At 45.0% G+C, this 20,811-nt stretch overlaps 1 protein-coding gene and 1 long non-coding RNA gene across 3 annotated transcripts in view; one reads left to right on the top strand and one right to left on the bottom strand.

The window, feature by feature from the left end:
* PDILT (protein disulfide isomerase like, testis expressed) overlaps window positions 1-20,811 on the top strand; it is a 49,803-nt gene that overhangs the window by 27,316 nt on the left and 1,676 nt on the right. For both annotated transcript variants that reach the window (XM_077141727.1, XM_077141728.1), the window contains 7 exons: window positions 1,622-1,755; window positions 2,944-3,081; window positions 5,347-5,457; window positions 5,548-5,673; window positions 8,508-8,705; window positions 17,482-17,602; window positions 19,700-19,878. In XM_077141727.1, the coding sequence (XP_076997842.1) occupies window positions 1,622-1,755; window positions 2,944-3,081; window positions 5,347-5,457; window positions 5,548-5,673; window positions 8,508-8,705; window positions 17,482-17,602; window positions 19,700-19,878 (1,007 nt within the window). The remainder of the gene's footprint in view (window positions 1-1,621; window positions 1,756-2,943; window positions 3,082-5,346; window positions 5,458-5,547; window positions 5,674-8,507; window positions 8,706-17,481; window positions 17,603-19,699; window positions 19,879-20,811) is intronic.
* On the bottom strand, window positions 1,140-20,727 carry LOC143667468 (uncharacterized). The gene is made up of 3 exons (XR_013168049.1): window positions 20,674-20,727; window positions 11,617-11,768; window positions 1,140-1,359 (listed from the first exon to the last, which is right to left on the bottom strand). It is a non-coding gene; the product is annotated as an uncharacterized LOC143667468 (long non-coding RNA).

Here is a 20,811-nt window from a genome sequence, read left to right as displayed (position 1 = left end):
ATAAGTTGTGGAAAGGAATGCCACCCAGCAGTGGGGGTAAATCTACAAGGACGTGAATGGCTCTCAAACAGAAGGAAGCCAGCTCCCAAAGTACAGAAAAGTCTGTGAAGCCCAAGACCAGCAAGCGGATGCGTGCTGTTAGAAGGTGGGATAGCGGTTCCCCTGGGAAGGGCAGTGGCTGGGAGGGGGCACGATGGGAACTTCTGAGGGACTAGTCATGTTCTGTTTCTTGATTTAGGTGGTAGACTTACAATTTAGGTGTGAAAATTCCTCAAATGATACCTTATAATCTGTGCACCTTTCTGCATGTGTATCATGCTTCAGTGTAAGTTTTAAAAATGGTCTTATGTTCTTAAGAAACAGAAGCAAAATCAGTGAAATAAGTCCTTCCAACTGATTCAGCAACTCAGTGTGCATTCACCAAGCCTCCTGTGGTGATTTGTCCTGCCTCAGGACCTTTGCACAGACTGCTTGTTCTGCCTGGAGCTTTTCCTTCTTTTTATTGCCTCCTGGTTAACTCTTGTGCATCCTTCAGGTTTCAACTTATGTGCCGCTTCCTCCAGGAATCTCTCTCTGACTTTGAATCGAGCTCAGATATCTTTGCTCTAGGCTCATATAACTTTGCTTTAAAATACTTACCCGGGGTGGGATTATGCTCTTGCTTGTGAAATTATTTGATGATTGCCTTGCACAAGAAAACGAGAGCCATGGAATAGTGGCAATGTGTCTGTCTCTGCTCACTATTATATCCCCAGAACCATGCACACCACTTGATCACATAACAGGCAACCAATGCATATTTGTCAAATGATTGACTGAGTGAAGGAATGACGAGTGAATGTGTAAAGGTCTGTGGATATAGCCCAAAGCAACTCACAACAAGCGTGGTTTTAAAAATACATTGTTTCATCATTAAAATGTTCACTCTCTTCTATAGCAGGCTTTAATATAAAACAACATTTCCTGCCAGCAATGTGCCACTGATAATCCTGGGAAACACGTGGCGCCTTGTGAATATTCTGGCACCCTGTTGCTTATTCCCAGGTGGTCTATGTGTCCAGTTTTGCGTGCCTGGCTCCTCCCATATGATAACTGAGAAATGTAAGTCAGGGTTCTGTGACCTGAGAGCAGATTTGGGTCTCACCTGAGGAACTGGACGTACACACGTTTACCACGGTTTTCTCTGGTCTTCTTATTCACATTTTATTAATATATATTTTTTTGAAAATCAGTCCATCCTCCCAGTCACTTTGGAGGGTGGATAAGAAAAGAAAGGTAGAAATGCTTCCTCCTGGGTTTGACTCCTCAGCTTGCCAGTTGGGTGACCAGTTGGGCAAGTTGAATCCCCACTTTTCTCGTCTGCAAAATAGTGAGATAAGAGCATCGATGTCACGAGGATTTAGTACCTGCAGAACGCTCCGCAGGATGCCTGGCTCTCCTCCCTGCTGCTGTCTGTGTCCCTGCTTTGGGACTTTAGGGAGATGGAAGAGCTGCTCCCGGCCTTCGGGGGTTGGGAGCCCAAGACAAAATATTCCTGATTACTAAGCTTGGGGAAGGCAGATCTTGGTTCCAGCTCAAGGAGTAACCTCCGTGAAATCCACTTAACCGTGTCTCTCTGCAGGAGTGGTTGAGTCGACTGCATTAGTCGTTTGGCTGAGAAGACAGATTAGCCAGAAAGCATTTTTGTTCGCCAACACTAAGCAGATGGTGGAGGCTGTGGAATCGAGGCCCTTGATCATCATTGGCTTCTTCCAGGTACAGGGGTCCACAGGTGGGAGGGGGCTTTGTGATTGCGAAGGGGTCCTGTGTCCAGGAGGGGGCGGTGAGGGGAGCCCTTCTAGCTGAGTTAATTCCATGCCCATCCTTCCCCATCCAGTGAGCTGGGGGTTTTTTTTTGGGGGGGGGGATGGGCAGAATTGGCAGGGTTAAAATGAGAAAGAAAAATGGAAGCAGAGGTGGTAGGACAAGCCAGCTATAAAAAGGATGGATGGGAATAGAGAAGGAAGAGATGAGATTGACGTATTTATTTAATTGGTTTTGAGAGTAGAACTAATAATTTTGGGGTCCATTCAGAACATCATTCAATAGAGGGATGCCCTGTTTTCTGATTTGAGAGCCATCGCTTTTTATGGTTCTGACAGCAAGGAGCCATGTTTGGGCCAGGCCAGCCTCTCACCTTAACCCCTTTGCAAGCAAGCGTCTCTGCATATTAAAATCCATAACACATTATAAGTATGCTGCCATTTGAAAAGATTCCAACCCTCATCCTCGATGCAGCAGAGTACAATGTTTGGGGTGGGACATAAAAAAATTAGATATGTTAATGACCGTCTCGTGATAGCTTTGAATTGATTTTGTTTTCTGTATCGATTAATAATTTGCAAATTATTTTTACTTTCGGAGGATGTCTCATGTACCTTAGGATGTCCTCCTTTTCTCCCAGTGGAAACCAGAACTTTAGCATTACATTTATACAGGGAGAGAGAATGTGCTTCTCTCCCCCTCTCTGGGACAGTGCTTTTGGCCCCAGTTTTCCTTCAAGCTAAAGAACAAAGTTTGAGACAATAATCATAGCTTGATACATGTTTATATTTGGTGCTAGATGTGGTCAAAGTAATAGCTTCTTCTGAAAGCAATTATGAAGCAAATGTTAAAAAGTCTCAACCCCAGGGTTAAAAAAGCATTCACTCTAATAACTGGAAAAGGTCAAGTTTATTGATTGTCTACATTGATTTCTGTGCATTTCCCTATTTTGGGCTTGGTCGTAGCCAGTGAAACTTTTGGGGTATGAAATAGCCATGAAAGAAGAGTTAGGTGACCAAAGAAAACCCCAGAACTTGGAAAGGTGAGGAGACAAATTGGCTGCTATATCCACCTTCTCCTTATATAAATCAGGCGTTTTGCTTTCTACCAAAGCCTTAACAAACGTCCTTTCCTAAACAGGACGTAGAGGAGGAAGTAGCAGAACTGTTCTTCGACGTGATCAAAGACTACCCCGAGCTAACTTTTGGTGTGATATCGATTGGCAATGCCATGGGACATTTCCATGTCACCCTCGACAGTGTCTTGGTGTTCAAAAAGGTAGGACTTTGACCCCATTTGCTAGCGAGGGGGTCTCTGGTTCGATATAATGGGAAATGTATGGGATTTGGGTTCAAATTCTGGTTCTGCCACTGCTGTGCTGTGTGACTTTGGACTGGCAGACATCCCTGAAATCACTCTTTTGCTAATTCTCTGGCTCTTCTAGCTATTGTCCATCATAAGCTCCTCCTTCTGTCTTTAACCAGGAAATGTTGCTCGTAGAGGCTCAATTGAACACTTGTGGTCATGCTCCCTCGTCCGCCCCCCATCAGCATTTCCCATGTATATATCCGTCTCCAGCCAGACTTCTCTAATATCTAGACCTTTACATCCATTGCCAGATGTCTTAACATGGCCTGGCCCAAAGTCATGGTTTCCTCTCCAATCCCAGGATTTTTCTCTCTCTCAGTGTCACCACCATCACTCCCATCCCATTGAGCTAGTGAGAACACCCATGCATCATCCTAACACCTCTCTCTTCTCCACTCCTCATAGCCAATCCTTCACCCCAATCCTATTGATTTTATGTTCAAAATACCCCTGGAATCCATCCACATCTTTCTATCTCTACTGCAAGTGTCTTCATGAAGGCCATTAAGAGGTTTTAAATTGAGGCATAAGATAATCTGATTTTGTTTTTAAATGGGGCAGTCTGGAAATAGATCCAAATGCAGATGGAAATTTAGTATATCATACAGATAGCATTTTATATCAGTGGGGAAAATAGGGATTATTCAATGAGTAATGTTGAGATAATTGGGTAGTCATTTTGGAAAAAACTGAAGCTCGATCCATATATCACATTTTACCCCAAACTAAATTCCAGATGGATTCCTGATTTAAAAATACAAAAAAAAAAGTGAAGCTATGGAAAGACTTAAAGATGCCATGGGAACATTTATTTTTTAATGTTAGAATGAAGAGCTCCTTTTATAAACATAACATAAACCCTGGAAACCATAAAAAGAAAGTATTTATACATTTGGACCACATAAAAAGTTTAAAGTTCTGCAGAATAAACCCCATCACAAAATAATCAAATGATAAATAGCCAACTTGGAAAACATATTCGAGATGGGTTTGGCCTATTTCAATGCCTAAGAGCATGGACATTAGAGTGAGACTGCCTGGGTTTGAATCCTGGCTTCACCTTTTACTAGTTAGCACCTTGGGCAAGTTCCTTCATTTCCCTATGTCTCAGTTTCTTCACCCATAAAATGGGGCACATAATAGTACCTAACTTAATGAGATGTTAAAAGGATTGAATGAATTAGTCCATTTAACATGCTTCGAACTGTGGCTGGCACAATGTGGGCTCTCGATGAGTCTAATGAATATTATTACTGTTGCCATGATCAGTAGAAAGTTTGCATTCTATCCAGAGGACAATTGGCAGGGAAAGAGGGTCTTCAAAGTGTTTTAAGCAAGAGAATGACATGCTCAGATTTGTGTTTCTACATTAACTCTGGTTGAAGTGTGGACATAGAGAGGAAGGAAACAAGGGGTGAAGTTGGAAGAGTTTTAGGGGACCATTGCAGAGTCCAGTTGAGAGGTTTGAACTACGGTAGGATTGGTGAAGATGAAGAGATGGAAAAAAGAGAAATTGGGAGAGACCTGCTTCTTTCTCCTTCTCCTAGGCTTTGATCCTGGGATACAAAGAATCATGCTATATCCTGTGTTAGTCCAGGTCCTCCTGAGACACATTCACCCATAAAGAGTGGACGTGCCAAAGATTTATTAGGGGAAAACACTTATGAAGGAAAGCGAGGAGGAGTTGGGGGAGACCAAGAGAGCCATCAGAGTATGGTAAAGGTCTGATCCTTTGGAGGAGACTTAGACTGCAGTGGAGTTCTAAGGGAGTTAAGCAAAGCTTTCCATTGAGCACGCCCCTCAACTCCTAATAATAAGCTTGCCTTAGAATCCCTGATATATTCTGTAATTGACGGGAAGCAACGTATGAGAAGCATGGCCTCAGCACAAACCAGTGATGGATATCAGAGCACAGCAGCTGGGGCTCACAGTTGGTTACACTCTTTGTGGTTGGAGATGGGAGAGATTGTCACAGCTGCCACACACCCATTTACCATCCATAGGCTAATGTGCCCAGCTATCTAGATTTATCAAGGACATGGATTATGGATTATGGATGCCTTCATTCCTTGCTGTTTTTCTTTGATCTAAGGAAGAAATTGTGCTATTTATATTTATTAAGTGCTTGCATCATGAAAGCTACTACCCACCAACATTTTTCTCCTTTTGTCTAAGGGAAAGGTCGTGAACCGCCAGGAGCTAATTAATGACAGTACCAACAAAATTATCCTCAATCAAGTCATCAAACAGCAGCTCACAGATCTTGTTATTGAATACAACACTGAGGTCAGTGAGCAGAGGGTCCTGGGGGGAAGGGCAGCTGGGGCAGCTGTGGGTGTGCGCGCATGGAATGACCTGTTTTCCTTGTTATTTCAGAGTAAGGATCTGATTTACGAACTACACATCCTGAATCACATGCTGCTTTTCGCCTCCAAAAGCTCAGAGTCGTTTGCTGTCATAATTCAGCATTATAAGTTGGCATCGAAGGAATTCCAAAACAAGGTCTGTGGAAAGTGCCACTGCTCTTTTGGGTTTTGGGAGGAGGATCGACCATCTGTAGACCCTTCTAATTCACCTGCCCTGCTGATAAACCAAGCCGGAAATCGTTCACCACTTGCTAATAATTGTTGCATGTGTGAGAAAGGAAAATGACAGGCTCATCCCCAGAAATGGCTAAAAGGCATCCTGATTTTCATATGCATTTGCATATCAATTTTATAGATATTAATTCTAAGACTTAATTTTTAAAAAGCCTCCACTCTCCTCCCTCCCAGTGTCTCTTCCTTTCTTGCCAAACCTATGTTCCTTCTTCCTTTGTTCCTTTAATACATGGTCTGTAAAAGCATGGTGGCTCGGCTGCCTTTCTGATGGGTCATTCTCTGGTAAGAGTGGGGACGCCACAGTGTGGATCCTTGAACCATGAATGGGATTCGGCTGGGAGGTGAGGGGAAGGGAAGGCGCCTCCTGGCCCAGGTCGCAGAGTGTGAGAAGTCTAAAGGTGTGACGCAGCCCAGGCTGTCGAGCAGGTAACTTGAGTCTGTGCTTTAACAGCACTCAGACCGGGGTTCAAATTCTCTTCCTCTTACAACCCATATTATCTTAGGTGAGTTTTTTAATGTCTCAGCCTCAGCCTCAGCCTCAGCCCCAGTTTCTTAACTTTTCAGTATGGGTACCTACTTTCCAATGGTATGATAAGAATTGGAGATGCTATTTGTAAGGCAAAGAGCCGGGACCCAATGGGTGGTGCTTATAATTATAGATGTCAGTGTCGACGTGATCACTGCCATCATTAGAAGCAAATCTGTTTCTCCTAAGCTTCATCCCTATGTTTACTGTAGTTGCCAGCAGGTGTGCTGTGGGGACTATTTATTTTTCCATTTAACAAAAAGTACAACAATGGCAGACTTTTTTTCTTTAGAAGAAAATTCTTTTGAGATTCAAATCAAGCGGTTAAAAACTGAAAGTCAAACAAAACGGGGTGTCAGGGATCAGCGTGTGAAAGTAGCGGTCATGTGAACCCCACTGCATTCTTTTGAAGGAAGATCATTCCAATCACAAAGATATTGCCAGCAAATATATTTCCCAGTTTATTACACTTTAAGCTTTACGATTTTTATGCCATTAAGTCAATTATAATTGGAGTACTTTCTCTGTTTTTCTCCTATGTTATAATAGTCAATACTGAACGATATTTTCTTTCAGTTTATTTTTTATTTAATTTTTAAATCTAGCTGGAGTTTACACTGGGATATATTGTGAGATGAGGTTCTAATCAGCTGTTACCTTTATTAGCAGGCTTCCCCAATAGTGTTTACTGATGTTGATCCATTTTAGAGCCAAAGAAAAACAGTTGGATTAATATTACTTTTCCAATAGATGATACTCCATATCATTTTTGTTCTCTCTATGCCCAGCCCATAGCAAATGGTCCAAATTCTTAAAAGTCTACAACCATGGTCTTAACATGTTTGCTTTGCTTTTCCCAGTCTCCCCAGCACCTAGAAGAGTGGCTGCCACCTAATAGGGTACTTGAGATTTTGATGGATGAATAACCTGTGACTACCTCACACCTCCCATCTGCAGTAGCCTCTAATTGATCTCCTTATGTTCACTCTTGCTTCTCTTCAGCAACCCATCCCCTGCACAGCAACCAGAGTGATCTTTAAAAAAAACAACGCTATCCTTTTATGACCTCCAACCACGTTCAGACTAAAACCCAAGCACCTTACCAGGGCCACTAAAGTCCAACACATCTGCAACCTCATTTCCCATGCACATCTCTAACCTCATGGTGCTGAAGTTGCCCAGGCCCTCCCTTTCTATTCCTAGAATACTCTAAACTCATGTTTTGCCTCCAAGTCTTTGCATTGGGTGTTTGCACTGCCTGGATCACTGTTCCCCCAGGTCCCAGTACAGGCCCTCCCTTTCTATTCCTAGAATACTCTAAACTCATGTTTTGGCTCCAAGTCTTTGCATTGGATGTTTGCACTGCCTGGATCACTGTTCCCCCAGGTCCCAGTTAAATGCCACCTTCTCAAGGATGCTGTCTCTTCACCACTCGACCCTACAGTGAGCCCCTATTTCACCCTATCTGTGCAGTCACTCTGATATCACCCTGTTTTATTGTCTAATTGGTATTCATCACTATCTGAATGTATTTTACTAATATGTTTATTCAATAGTGTCCATCTTCCCCTTTAGAACATAAACTCCATGAAAGCATTAGTGTCCATCTTCCCCATTAGAACATAAACTCCATGAAAGCAGGGCTTTGTCCTCCTTGGACATGTGGCATCCCCAGTGTTTAGCAAAATGCCTAGCACATAGTGGGCACTCCACAAATAGGAAATCATGGATTTCCTTGATAGAAAGAATAATTTAGCATAATAATAACAATAATAATGAGTTGAAACATGTTGAACATTTCCCACCTGCAGTTCCCAAACTTTTGCATACGCTGTCCTGTTTGAGTCTCACAGCCACACTCTGATAATCATCATTTTACAGATAAGGAAACGGAGATACAGGGAGGGGAAGCAGACTGCAAGCTCAGGGCTGCCGGGCTTTCCTTGGCTGTAGGAGCAGTGCCCTCCTGGCACAAGGATGCTGCACCCAAGGGGTCAAGTGGGGGACTGAAACCAATCTGGTGGCCACTTCCTGGCTGCGTGCTCTGTTAGGGCTGCACCTTCCTGCAGGAAGGGGACCTTTACCAAGTCAAGAAGCATTCCATAGACTCCGCCATTTGCATTCCATTAGTGCATTCCCACGGGTTCCCCACTAGTCTCTCTCCCTTGGCCAAGGATCCAGAGAGAAATGAGTTCCGTTTGATTTTGCAGATCCTCTTCATCCTTGTGAACACAGATGAACCCAGAAACGGGCGTGTCTTTGAATACTTCCGGATCACAGAGGTCGATGTCCCATCTGTCCAAATCCTAAACTTAAGCTCTGATGCCAGGTACAAAATGCCTGCGGATGAGATTACCTACAAGAACCTCAAGAAATTTGGCCGCAGCTTCCTGAATAGAAGTGCCAAGGTAAGTTCCTTCTTGGACAACGTTTATCCAGAATCTCAGACTCATCCTTTTTTCCGAAACACTGCCGGCTTTGAGCCCCCTGAATGGGGGTGTGGAATAAGGGCTGATCTCCTGGTTCAGTGTGGGCAAATCCCCTCATCTTTCCCACCCTAAATCTATTCAAATTTTGACCTGTCCTGAGCCTGTAATCCCGTTAGCCCTTTATTAAAGTAAAGGCATTTCCCTCATCGGAATTTCCTATTGAAATGCTGACCCTCAGCCTAATTGATCTCTTTCAGACTCTACTGTGAAGGATTTACTTAGCCCAAGAGTAGACAAATGCTTATGGGCAGAGGGAGGGGTGGAACCCATAGAGCCATCAGGATTCAGCCTCAAAGGTCTTCGAGGTCTTTTTCTGAGCGAAGTGGAGCGGGGTGGGGGAGGGTGTGGTCTGTTTTGCCTAAAGGGAGCAGAAGCTGCTGAAGTTTCCCACACAGGCAACATACATCACCAGGGTTTATTTAGCACTTTCTATATTCTCAGCTACCCTGCTGAGGGACCAAGTTATTTACTTTCCACACCAAGACCCATTTGAGAGTAAAAGGGACTTTTTAAAAAAGTATTATGGAACAGGAGGTGCAACGGTGGCTCAGTGGCAAGAATTCTTGCCTGTTGAGTTGGAGACCCGGGTTCGATTCCCGGAGGCTGCCCATGCCAAAAAAAAAAAAAAAAAAGTGTTCTGGAACAACAAGAATAAGTTGAGATTTTTACAGGCCAACTGAAATGCCTGGCCTCCTCATCCCCAAGGGCTTCCATTGCCTTCTGACCCATAGCCACAAAAAAACCCCACTTCCCTAGCAGCCTTCGCAAGCAGATGCTGGTTTTCTCTTAAGCGCATGAGCAGAAGAGCTTTAAGTGATGAGACTGGTGTTCTCTTTGCCACTTCCCAACCTATTCTCTTCCTTCCACCTTCAAAAACCCCAGATCCTTTGGCTCCCTAGGCTTCAAACTTTAGACCCTCTGTGCTGTCTTCTGGCCAGCAGCCCTTCTCTGAGGATGTAAAGCTTCTGACGGTAGATTTCCCCTCCCCCCATCTCCTGTTGTCACTACCAGAGACATCAGCATTCAGATCCCTGTTCTCTTTCCTGCTAGCTGGGTGTGATGACGGTTCAGTTCTGGTGTTAATATGGCCAAGTGATGATGCCCAGTTGTCTGGTCAGGCAAGCTCTGGCCTGACCATTGCTGCAAGGAGATTTCATAGCTGATTGATAAACTGGAAGGCTAGTGGATTAAATCATCAGTCAGTTGATTGAATCTGTGGCTGATTACATCTGCTATCAACTAAGCTGTGTCTCCCACAATGCGATAGTCCAATCAATTGAAGGCTTTTAAGGAAGAAGAGAGACTTTTCACTGCTTCTTCGGCCAGCGAGCCTCTCCTGTGGTGTTCGTCCAGACCCTTCATCAGAACCACCAGTTTCACAGTCTGCCCTACAGATTTTGGACTCTTCCATTCCCACAGTTGCACGAGAGACCTCTATAAATCTCATATTTACAGATCTCTCCTATTGGTTCTCTTTCTCTAGAGAACTCTGACTAATACAGCTTGGCACCAGGAGTGGTTCAAGAGAAACAGCATCTTAAAAATGGTTTTTTATAATTGCTTTCTACTCTGACTAGACTCAGAGGCACTGATGACTCTGTTTCCATGCACTGACATTCCATGGGGTGAGTTGGCAAAAGAGATACTCAATGTCGCCATTAGATTCTGTTAGTTGTATGCTTATATGCGGCAAGGCTCTGGGTGAGAGTGTTTTTGACACCTTAACAGAGTTCTGTGGCATTAAGAGGTGCAATGATGTTGGCTGGTTGTTCTTAGATATGATGGATACAGTGATGAGGGAAAGGGATGAGCTGAAGGCTTCAAATCTGCAACACCAGCACTGTATGAACGATGTAAAAGTTTCCATGTTTGCCCTGAAAGAAGACCTTATTTCCTGTCGTCAAAGACTTGAGATCTCTGAAAACCAGACACAGAGCCTCATTGTTGGAGTAGCAGATTTACAATGTAAATTAAAATCTCAACCTTGCAGGGGGTCTGCTGTTAAAGTAAGGGTTTGAATCGGAAAAGAATGGGATCCTGAAACATAAAATGGAGATAAAAGGCTTGATAACGATGACGATGGGGAGACAGGATCCTTAGAAGCTGCTTGAGCCTTTGCCAGATAGATCTGTAAAGGACTGTCCTGAGGAAAGAGCTTCCCAGCCTCCAGTCTGCCCAGAGGAGTCTGCCATCCAACCTCCACCTAAGGAGATTAACCCTTCAGTGCCTGCTAAGCCTGTAACCACCTCCACTGGGTAAACAGCCCTCAAGTCTCTGTCTGGAGCAACTAATCCTGTTTCACCAGATGAAACTGCAATTGAATGCCTTGAGGTAATTGGCGTGGAAGACACTTCTATTTCTTTTCATTTCTCACCCCCGCCATTCCTCTTTTCTTCAAGACCTATAACTAGACTAAAGTCCCAACAGGCCTGGAAAGATGATGACCAACGTGTGACCCATGAGGAGGTACACTACACTCCAGAAAAGCTGCATGAGTTTTCCACTCTATATAGACAGAAAGCAGGGGAATATGTGTGGGAATGGATATTAAGGGTATGGGATAATGGTGGGAGGAATGTAAAGTTGGATCAAGCTGAATTTATTGATATGAACCCACTAAGCAGAAATTCTGCTTTCAGTATTGTAGGCAGAGGGGCTAGAAAGAGCATTATCAGTTTGTTTGGATGGTTGGCTGAAACATGGATCAGAGGTGGCCGATATTATCTGAGGTGGAAATGCCAGAACTGCCCTGGTATAATGTAGATGAGGGGATCCAGAGGCTTAGAGGAATGGAATGTTAGAGTGGATTTATCATGGAAGAACTGCTCACCCATCCCAGGAATGTCCAGAGGACACATCTTTCAGCAGAACCTTGAGACATAAATTCATGAGACTAGCGCCATCATCTCTGAAGAGCTCTGTAGTTGCCCTTCTCTGTAGGTCAGGTGTTACTGTGGGAAGTACAGTCACTGAGCTGGAATCCTTAAACAAAATGGGGATGATCAGACCGTAAGTTGGTAGAAGCCATGTGGTGACAGTTAATCACCACAGACGAGGTGGACGTGGTCCCCACAATAGACAGCAGACTCAAAGCAGCAGTCAAAATAATCTGACTCACAGAAGACTAGTGGCATTGGCTAGTAGATCATGGGGTACTAGAAATAAAACAGATGGGCAGTCTACTAAATTCTTGTTTGAGATGTGTAAGCAGAAGAATTCTAACTTGAATTACCAAAACAGAGTCATACCCCTTAATTCCCAGACTTGAGACGGTTTACACACCCAGAGTCCCTCGAATGAAGGGAGGGCCAGGTACACTTGGGAAAGGACCCTGTTACACTGCCCCAAATTTACACTGTTAAATTTCCTCCCGACCTTCCCCAAGGAGACCTATGACCTTTTACCAGGGTGACTGTGCACAGATATTTGGAGGATTATTGGACAGTGGCTCAGAAGTGACACTCATTCCAGGACACCCAAAATGTCACTCTGGTCCACCAGTCAGAGTAGGGGGCCAGGTGATTGATGGAATTTTAGTTCAGATCAGTCTCACAGAGGGTCCAGTGGGTCCCTTAACCAATTCTGTGGTCATTTCCCTAGCTCCAGAATGCATCATTGGAATCAACGTACTCAGCAACTGGCAGAATCCCCACATTGGTTCTCTGACTTGTGGAGTGAGGGCTATTATGGTAGGAAAGGCCCAGTGGAGGCCAGTAGAACTGCCCCTACCTAGCAAAATAGTGAATCAGAAGCAATACCAGATTCCTGGAGGGATTGTAGAGATTACTGCCACTCTTAAGGACTTGAAGGATGCAGGGGTGGTGATTCCCACCATATCCCCATTCAACTCTCTTCTTTGGCCTGTGCAGAAAACAAATGGGTCTTGGAGGATGACAGTGGATTATCGTAAACTTAACCAGGTGGTGACTCCAATTATAGCTGCTGTCCCAGATGTGGTATCATTGCTTGAGCAAATCAGCACATCGCTTGGAACCTGATATGCAGCTATTGATGGCGAAAGTTTTTTTCTCAATAGCTGTCAGTAAAGAACACCAGAAACAGTTTGCATTCAGCTGGCAAGGCCAGAGTATTCCTTCACTGTCCTGCCTCAGGGGTGTGTCAACTCTCCAGCCCTATGTCATAATCTTGTCTACAGGGAACTTGATCATTTCTCCCTCCCACAAGAATTCACAATGATCCATTATATTGATGATATCATGTTGATTGGATCTAGTGAGAAAGAAGTAGCGACTATTCTAGACTTATTGATAAGGTATTTTCATGTCAGGTGATGGGAGATAAATCCAACCAAAATACAGGGCCCTTCCACCCCAGTGAAATTTCTAGTGTCTAGTGGTATAGGGCATGTTGAGATATCCCTTCTAAGGTGAAGGATCAGCTGTTGCGTCTAGCCCTCCTTATGGCTAAAAAAGATGTTGTGCCTCTGGATTTTGGAGACAACATATTTCTCATTTGGGTGTGCTACTCTGGCTCATTTACCTAGTGACCAGAAAAGTCGCTAGAATTGAGTGGAGACTAGAACAAGAAGAGGCTCTGAGACAGGTCCAGGCTGCTCTGCCACTTGGGCCATATGATCCAGCAGATCCAATGGTGCTGAAAGTGTCAGTGGCAAATAAAGATGCTGCCTGGAGCCTTTGACAGGCCCCTATAGGAGAATCACAATGCAGACCCTTAGGATTTTGGAGCAAAGCCCTCCCACAAGACTTCACAATCATCTACTGCAGATAACTACTCTCTTTTTAAGAAACAGCTTTTAGCCTGCTACTGGACCTTAGTAGAGACTGAACGCTTAACCATGGGCCACCAAGTTACCATGACACCTGAGTTGCCTATCATGAGCTGGATATTGTCTGACGCACCCAGTTATAAAGTTGGGTGTGCACAGCAGCACTCCACCATAAAATGGAAATGGTACATAAGAGATAGGGCTCAAGCAGGTCCTGAAGGCACAAGTAAGTTACATCAGGAAGTGGCCCAAATGCCCATGGCCCCCAATCCTGTCACATTACCTTCTCTTTCTCAGACCAGAGCTTGGGGATTTCCTTATAGTCAGTTGACTGAGCAGTTTGGTTTATAGATGGTTCTGCATGATATGCAAGTACCACCCAAAAGTGGACAGCTGCAGCACTACAACCCCTTTCTGGGATATTCTTGAAAGACAGTTGTGAGGGGAAATCCTTCCAGTGGGCACAACTTTGAACAGTGCACTGATTGCTCATTTTTCTTGGAAGGAAATCTGGATAGAAGTGCGTTTGTATACTGACCCATGGGCTGTGGCTAATGGTTTGGCTGGATTGTCAGGGACTTGGAAGGAACATGATTGGAAAATTGGTGATGAAGAGGTATGTGGATAGACCTTTATGGGTGGGCTAAAAACATGAAGATATTTGTGTCCCATGCGAATGCGCACCAGAGGGTGACTTCAGCAGAGGAAGGTTTTAATAATCAAGTGGATAGGATGACCCATCCTCTGGATACAAGTCATTCTCTCTCCTCAGTAACCCCTGCCATTGCCCAATGGACTCATAAACAAAGTGGTCATGCTGATAGTGATGGAGGTTATCATGGGCTCAACAAACATGGACTTCCACTCACCAAGTATGGCCTGGCTATGGCCACTGCTGAGTGCCCAATCTGCCAGCAGCAGAGACCCACACTCAGTCCCCAATATGGCACCATTCCCTGAGGTGATCAGCCTTCTACCTGGTGGTAGGTTGATTACATTGGAACACTTCCATCATGGAAAGGGCAGCAATTTGTTCTAACTGGAATAAACACATACTCCAGCTATGGATTTGCCTTCCCTGCACACAATGCTTTCACAAAACCCACCATCCGTGGACTTATGGAATGCCTTATCCACTGTCATGGTATTCCATATAGCATTGCTTCTGATCAAGGAACCCACTTCATAGCAAATGAAGTGTGGGAATGTGCACATGTTTATGGAATTCTCTGGTCTTATCATATTCCCCACTACCCAGGGGCATCTGGTTGATAGAATTCTGGAACAGCGTTTTGAAGACCCAATTAAGGTGCAAACTAGGTGGCAATACCTTGCAGGGCTGGAGCATTGTTTTTCAGGAGGCTGTGTATGCTCTGAATCAGCGTCCACTCTATCGTGCTGTTTCTTCTGTAGCCAGGATTCACGGGCCCAGGAATCAAGGTGTGGAAATGGGAGTGGTACCACTCACCATCACCCCAGTGATCCACCAAGAAAATTTTAGCTTCCTGTACCTGAAATTTAAGCTTTGCTGGTCTACAGGTCTTCGTTCCAAAAGGAGAAGTGCTCCTATCAGGAGACACAACAATGATTCCATTGAACTGGCACTTTGGTCTTCTCATCCACTGAATCAACAGGCATGAAAGGGGATTACTTTTCTGTCTATCAAGGGGAAATAAGACACAGCGGAGGTAAAGAAGAGTTTTCCTGGACTACAGGAAATCCTCTAGGATGTCTGTTATTACTTAGTCAATGGAAAACTGCGACAACCCAATCCATGCAGGACTACCAATGGCCAAGAAATATCAGGAATGAAGGTTTGGATCACCCCACCTGGCAAAGAACCATGGACAGCTGAAGTGCTTGCTGAGGGTAAAGGGAACATGGAATGGGTAGTAGAAGAACGTAGTGGTTAAAATAAACTGTGACCACGTGACTAGTACAGAAATGAGGACAGTGATTATATGACTGTTTCCTCCCTGCTTTGTAAAGAGTATGTTTGCATTTGTGTATAAGCAAATATCTTGTTTTCCTCTTATTATATGACATAAATTGTATTGTTTATGTTATAGTATTGAAGTCATAGGATATGAAGTTTAAGAATGAATGTTACCTAAGGACTTGCACCCTATTCTGGAGAGATGTAGTGCGTTTTCTGTTGTACACAGGACAGTTAAGTATTGTTAGGCAAAACATATGTCTTTTATTGTGTTCTGTTTGGAAATTAAGCGTGTTTTCAAGGTGATGTGTATAGCTGCCAAGTTGACAAGGGGTGGACTCTGATGGTTAGATTCTGGTGTCAACTTGGCCAAGTGATTATGCCCAGTTGTCTGGTTAGGCAAGCATTGGACTGACCATTGCGGCAAGGATATTTCATGGTTGGTTGATAAATCGGAAGACTGGTGTATTAAGTCATCATTCAGTTGATTGCATCTGTAGCTGATTACATCTGTGATCAACTAAGGTGTCCCCCACACAACAAGATAATCTAATCAGTTGAAGGCTTTTAAGAAAGAAGAGAGACTTTTTCACTGCTTCTTCAGCCAGCGAGCCTCTCCTGTGGAGTTCATCCAGACCCTTCATCAGAGCTGCCAGCTTCACAGCCTGCTGTACACATTTTGGACTCTTACATTCCCACGGTTGTGTGAGGCACCTTTATAAATCTCATATTTACAGATCTCTCCTGTTGGTTCTGTTTCTCTAGAGAACCCTGACTAATACACTGATGTCGTCCATTCCTCAACCACCTACTCTCATAGCAACACTGTAGAGGTGTCACCTCCTCTGAAATCCTGATTCAAGCGTCCCATCCTTCTCAGTTCCCTTCTCAAGTACTTCCCATGCTAGAACTCCTCACCCTTCTCATGGCCTCCAGTCTCCTGAGCCCCCAACCCCCCATTTCACAATGTGAGGTCTCCCCTTCTCTTTACCGTCCACTTCATCATTTTCTGCCCTCTCCTGGCCCTTTATGCTCGAGCTGAATGACTCTTTATGCCCGTTAGGGGAAGGAGCATTGTCAGCATATTAAGGACTTGCTATCTGAAGAGCAATCAGTAGTCAGATTTGCATGGCAGAAGAATAAAGCATGGAGGGGCTGAGGAGGAAAAGCAGGGAGACCATTCGGAAGCTACTGAGGTGATCCAGATGAGAGATGAAAGCTATCTGAACCATGCAGATGGAGAGAAGGTATAGATTTTAGAGATACCAGAGGCAAAAGTTCTAAAGAAAAGTATAATGTGGCCTGAGACTTCTACCACCTCCTTCCAGAAGAAGCAAGAACTGGCTCATTCGTTCACAAAATAGTTCTTGAAGGGCCTACTCTGTTTCAGGCAGTGGATACTCATTGATGAAGGGGGATATCCTTCATGACATTCCACCTAGAGGGAAAGATATACACCAATCAAGTAGCCAGATAAATAAATATAAATGATAATCTTGAATAAATGATACAAGTAAAAGCACCAAGTGTCATGAGAACTTATTAGAGCAGGACCTGACACAGTCAAGACCTTCCTTGAGGTTATTCTGAAGGATGATGGTGAGATGTCTAGAAAAAGAAGTCAGGGCAGGAATAGGGAGCAGGGAAGACACTCCAGGCAGAGGGAACAGCATAATCCAAGACCTTGAGGGGGGAAAGAGGCTAGCCCTCTGGAAAGCAACCTAGATAAGATATTAAAGATGTGAGCCCCACTCTCATCTAAGAATCCTCAGAGTGAAATAGTGGGAATGCTAGAATCCATCCAAGTTTGTAGCTCTGTCTGCTCCTCAGCCCTCGGTCCCAGTTTCCCTTGGACAATCCAGCGTTGACATCAAGCTCTTTGTCTATCTCAGTGTCTTTAACCCTCTCCCCTCTTCGGTAAGGGAAACCTTTCATGGTTCCCAATCAGGGCGTGTGCCTTAACTGCCAGCTCCTTTCCAGAGACTGTTAGACCTCTTGGATTTTCTTTCTAGAAACATCAATCCAGTGAAGAGATTCCAAAATATTGGGACCAGGGGCCAGTTAAGCAGCTCGTGGGAAAGAATTTCAACATAGTTGTCTTTGACAAGGAGAGGGATGTGTTTGTGATGTTCTGTAAGTATCTCCACAGAGACTGATGGGAGGCAATCTCCCCCAACATTACTTTTTTTTTGGGGGGGGTGGTGTTTGTGCATGGTCCAGGAATTGAACCCAGGTCTACTGCATGGAAGGTGAGCATTCTACTGCTGAACCACCCATGCACCCATCCCCTAACATTACTTTTTAAATGTTGCCTTTGCATTCTTGGGCACTGATATCTCCAGAACCTATCAAAGCATCCTGCCAAAGATGGCCTTCAGGCATCCAAAGAGTTTGCAGCATGATGCTATCAGCTACAATGCAACTCTCTCCTCAGAAATCCGATTCTTGGAACATGTGAGACACCTTCCACGTACTCCAGGCCTGTGGTTGATTCCACAATAAAAATGCAGAAGTTAACACTGATTGAGTGCCATCGTGTATCAGAGCTCCCAGTGAGCTCTTATATGCATTATCTCATGCCATTCTTATAATATCCTAATAGAAAATAGCTGCTATTATTGCTCCCACTTTACAGAGGAGTAACAGAATCTTAGGGAAGGAAAGAGTTTCCCAAAGCCACATAGCTAGTGAGTGCTGGAGCTGGGATTTGAGCCCAGGCATTGTCTTCAGAGCCCACCCTCATAACTGCTCCACAGAGTGCCCCAGCTTCTGGTGTGACGTGACTTAGCAAATGACCCCTTTATGCTGAGTTGGGGTGACCAAGGGGTACCCAGATCATGCATGTAAAGGACTCAGTCCAGGGCCTGGCAAATTGTAAGCTCCTGATTGAGGAGTAAAAACATTTTGTGGTTTTTATTCCTATCACTGTGATTCTTTCCAGTGCTCCTTGAGGGCTGCTGTCCTCTCTCCACTGTCTCTGAATGAATTATACGTGAGAGTCCAGGCCAGAGGCATCCTCTCCTGCCCTGAGATGCAGAGAACGGTGGTCCCAAAGCTACTTGCCACATATCTTTTATTTTAACAGGAGTTACTGTTTATAGAGCACTTACAATGCATGAGTCCACTTGTACGTGCGTGCGCTCATATCTTCCTCCCAACAGGCGGCATGATGGCCTTTGCTATGACATTTATTAGGAAATTCGATCAGAGAGGTTATCATCTCATCCCAGGTCACAGAGCAAGGAAGTAGCGAGGCAAGAAGTTCAAAGTGAGCTCTGTTGCCACCACCCCCTCAAGGGTCAGGGGTTCCCCTGTTCCTCGTCAGGGACCACTTGGTTCCAGGTGGCTGCTGGGGATGCTGGTGGTGGAGGAGACAGTAATTGTGGCATTAGGTTTGTAGGTGGGGGATGATGACCCACATGTGGAGTGTCTGGGGTCCTTGGAGGCCATTCGTCCTACAGAGCCAGGAACCCAGACCTCCAGACTTGATTGGGAGAAGGCAACATGTAGTTTCCCTTCCACGCTGGAGCTGGTCCCTGGCTGGTCTCAGAGCTCAAGGGACTGTCCGTGAGCAAGGCCACCCATTTCCAAGGGACATATCTTTCCATGGGTCGTTGTACAACTCCTGGTTCACTCTTGGGGACATCCTCCTCCATGGGACCGAAAGGCAGTGTATGGCAGGATGGCCAAAGTCCAGGCTCCTGTCCTCACACCCAGTCTCCTGCTTAACAGTGGAGTCACCTTGGCACAAAGCTTAGCCTCTGTTGGAAAACCCTTGTGCTGTCTCACACACACACACATGCACGTCTCACATGCACACACACACACTCACGTGTCCATACACGCTAAAACACTTTGGCAAAACATGAGGAATCATCTATGGTAAATGTTTTTCTTGTTTTTTTTTCTTCAGCTGGTGAAGACAGCTGTATTAATAGAAAGGATTAAAAACAATATATATATATATAAAAAAATGCCAGCACGTTAAAAGGGTTAGTGTCTGGGTGGAAGGAGGAGACTAAGTTAAATATTTTGTTTCTAATGTATTTCATAAGGCCCAGGAACTAGGTTTGCAATACAAACATGACCTAATGCACCGCTAAAGGAGAAAGGGAGTGCGGTTTGCAGAGCAGCAGGGCGGCACGTAAGGACATGGCAGTGGTGTTGGGGGCGGGGTGGAGCTTTCAGCGTCCCTGGGAGGGTGCCCCAGCAGCCGTCCTTCTCTTCCAGACGCGCCCTGGTCTGAAAAGTGCATAGCCCTGTTCCCGCTGTTGGAGGAGTTGGGCAGAAAGTATCAAAACCACTCCACAATCACCATTGCCAAGATCGACATCACGGCAAACGACATCCAGCTGATGTACCTGGACCGGTACCCATTCTTCCGGCTCTTCCCCACCGACTCCCAACAGGTGAGGGGCTCTCGGGACTCATCCCAGGGAAAACGTGATCCCGTCCCCAGGGACTCAGCATCCCCCAATCCCCAGCTCTGCCTTCCCTGGAAAGAGCTCCATTCTCAGCTCTTGCCCCCATTGCTCCTTCACGGTGAAGAAGGAAGGATGCACGCTAGATGCCATCGATATCCTTCACGCCTTTGGATGGTAGCTGCTCCCCATCCCCAGTGCTGGCGGAACACATGCTCCATGCCCCTTGGTGGTGGGGGGGGAGGTGCAGTCAATGAAGTGTAAGCTTTGGGGTCCCTGCTTCCCAGAAGAACATGGCTGAGGGTGGGCGAGGGGGAGCGGAAGGGCGTTAGACACCATGGTGGGGACCGTCTCTAAGTGAATTGGAATTGAGGGGAGCGACAGGTTCTGGAGGGCAGATGTGGCTGGCATTTTCAGGGTAGACACTGGAACTTTGAAAAATGATGGGGGGGTTAAATGGGATTAGAGGAGGGGAGGCTTGAACTGTCAGTAAAATGAACGAAGAGGTGGGACCCCAGCACCAGGAAGAAGAGTCCATTCTCCTGGTGCAGAAGATGCGTGTGGAGGAGTCCTGGAAAATGGGGCTAAGTCTGACAGGGTCTGAAGTGATCAGAAAAGGCATTTAGACAACCAGTGGGCAGGAAGCAGCTTCCTGACCTTCTTAAAGACTGAAACAGAAAAGGGAACTAGGGATGGCTGAGCACCCACCACGAGCCACATGCTATCTAAAATAATAATAACCATTCTTATAATAATAATAACAGCAAATAACACAGTGCTCACCTTGCATCAGACACTCTATAAAGGCTTCGTATATAACCTAATTTAATCCTTATAACAACACAAGGAGGTAGATACTATTATTATCCCCATAGTACAGGTGAGGTTGCTGAGTCACAGAGAGGTTAAGCAGCAACATCA

Source organism: Tamandua tetradactyla, chromosome 23, assembly GCF_023851605.1.
Source record: "Tamandua tetradactyla isolate mTamTet1 chromosome 23, mTamTet1.pri, whole genome shotgun sequence".
NCBI classification, from domain to species: Eukaryota; Metazoa; Chordata; class Mammalia; order Pilosa; family Myrmecophagidae; genus Tamandua; species Tamandua tetradactyla.
This window is presented reverse-complemented; position numbering and strand designations above follow the sequence as displayed.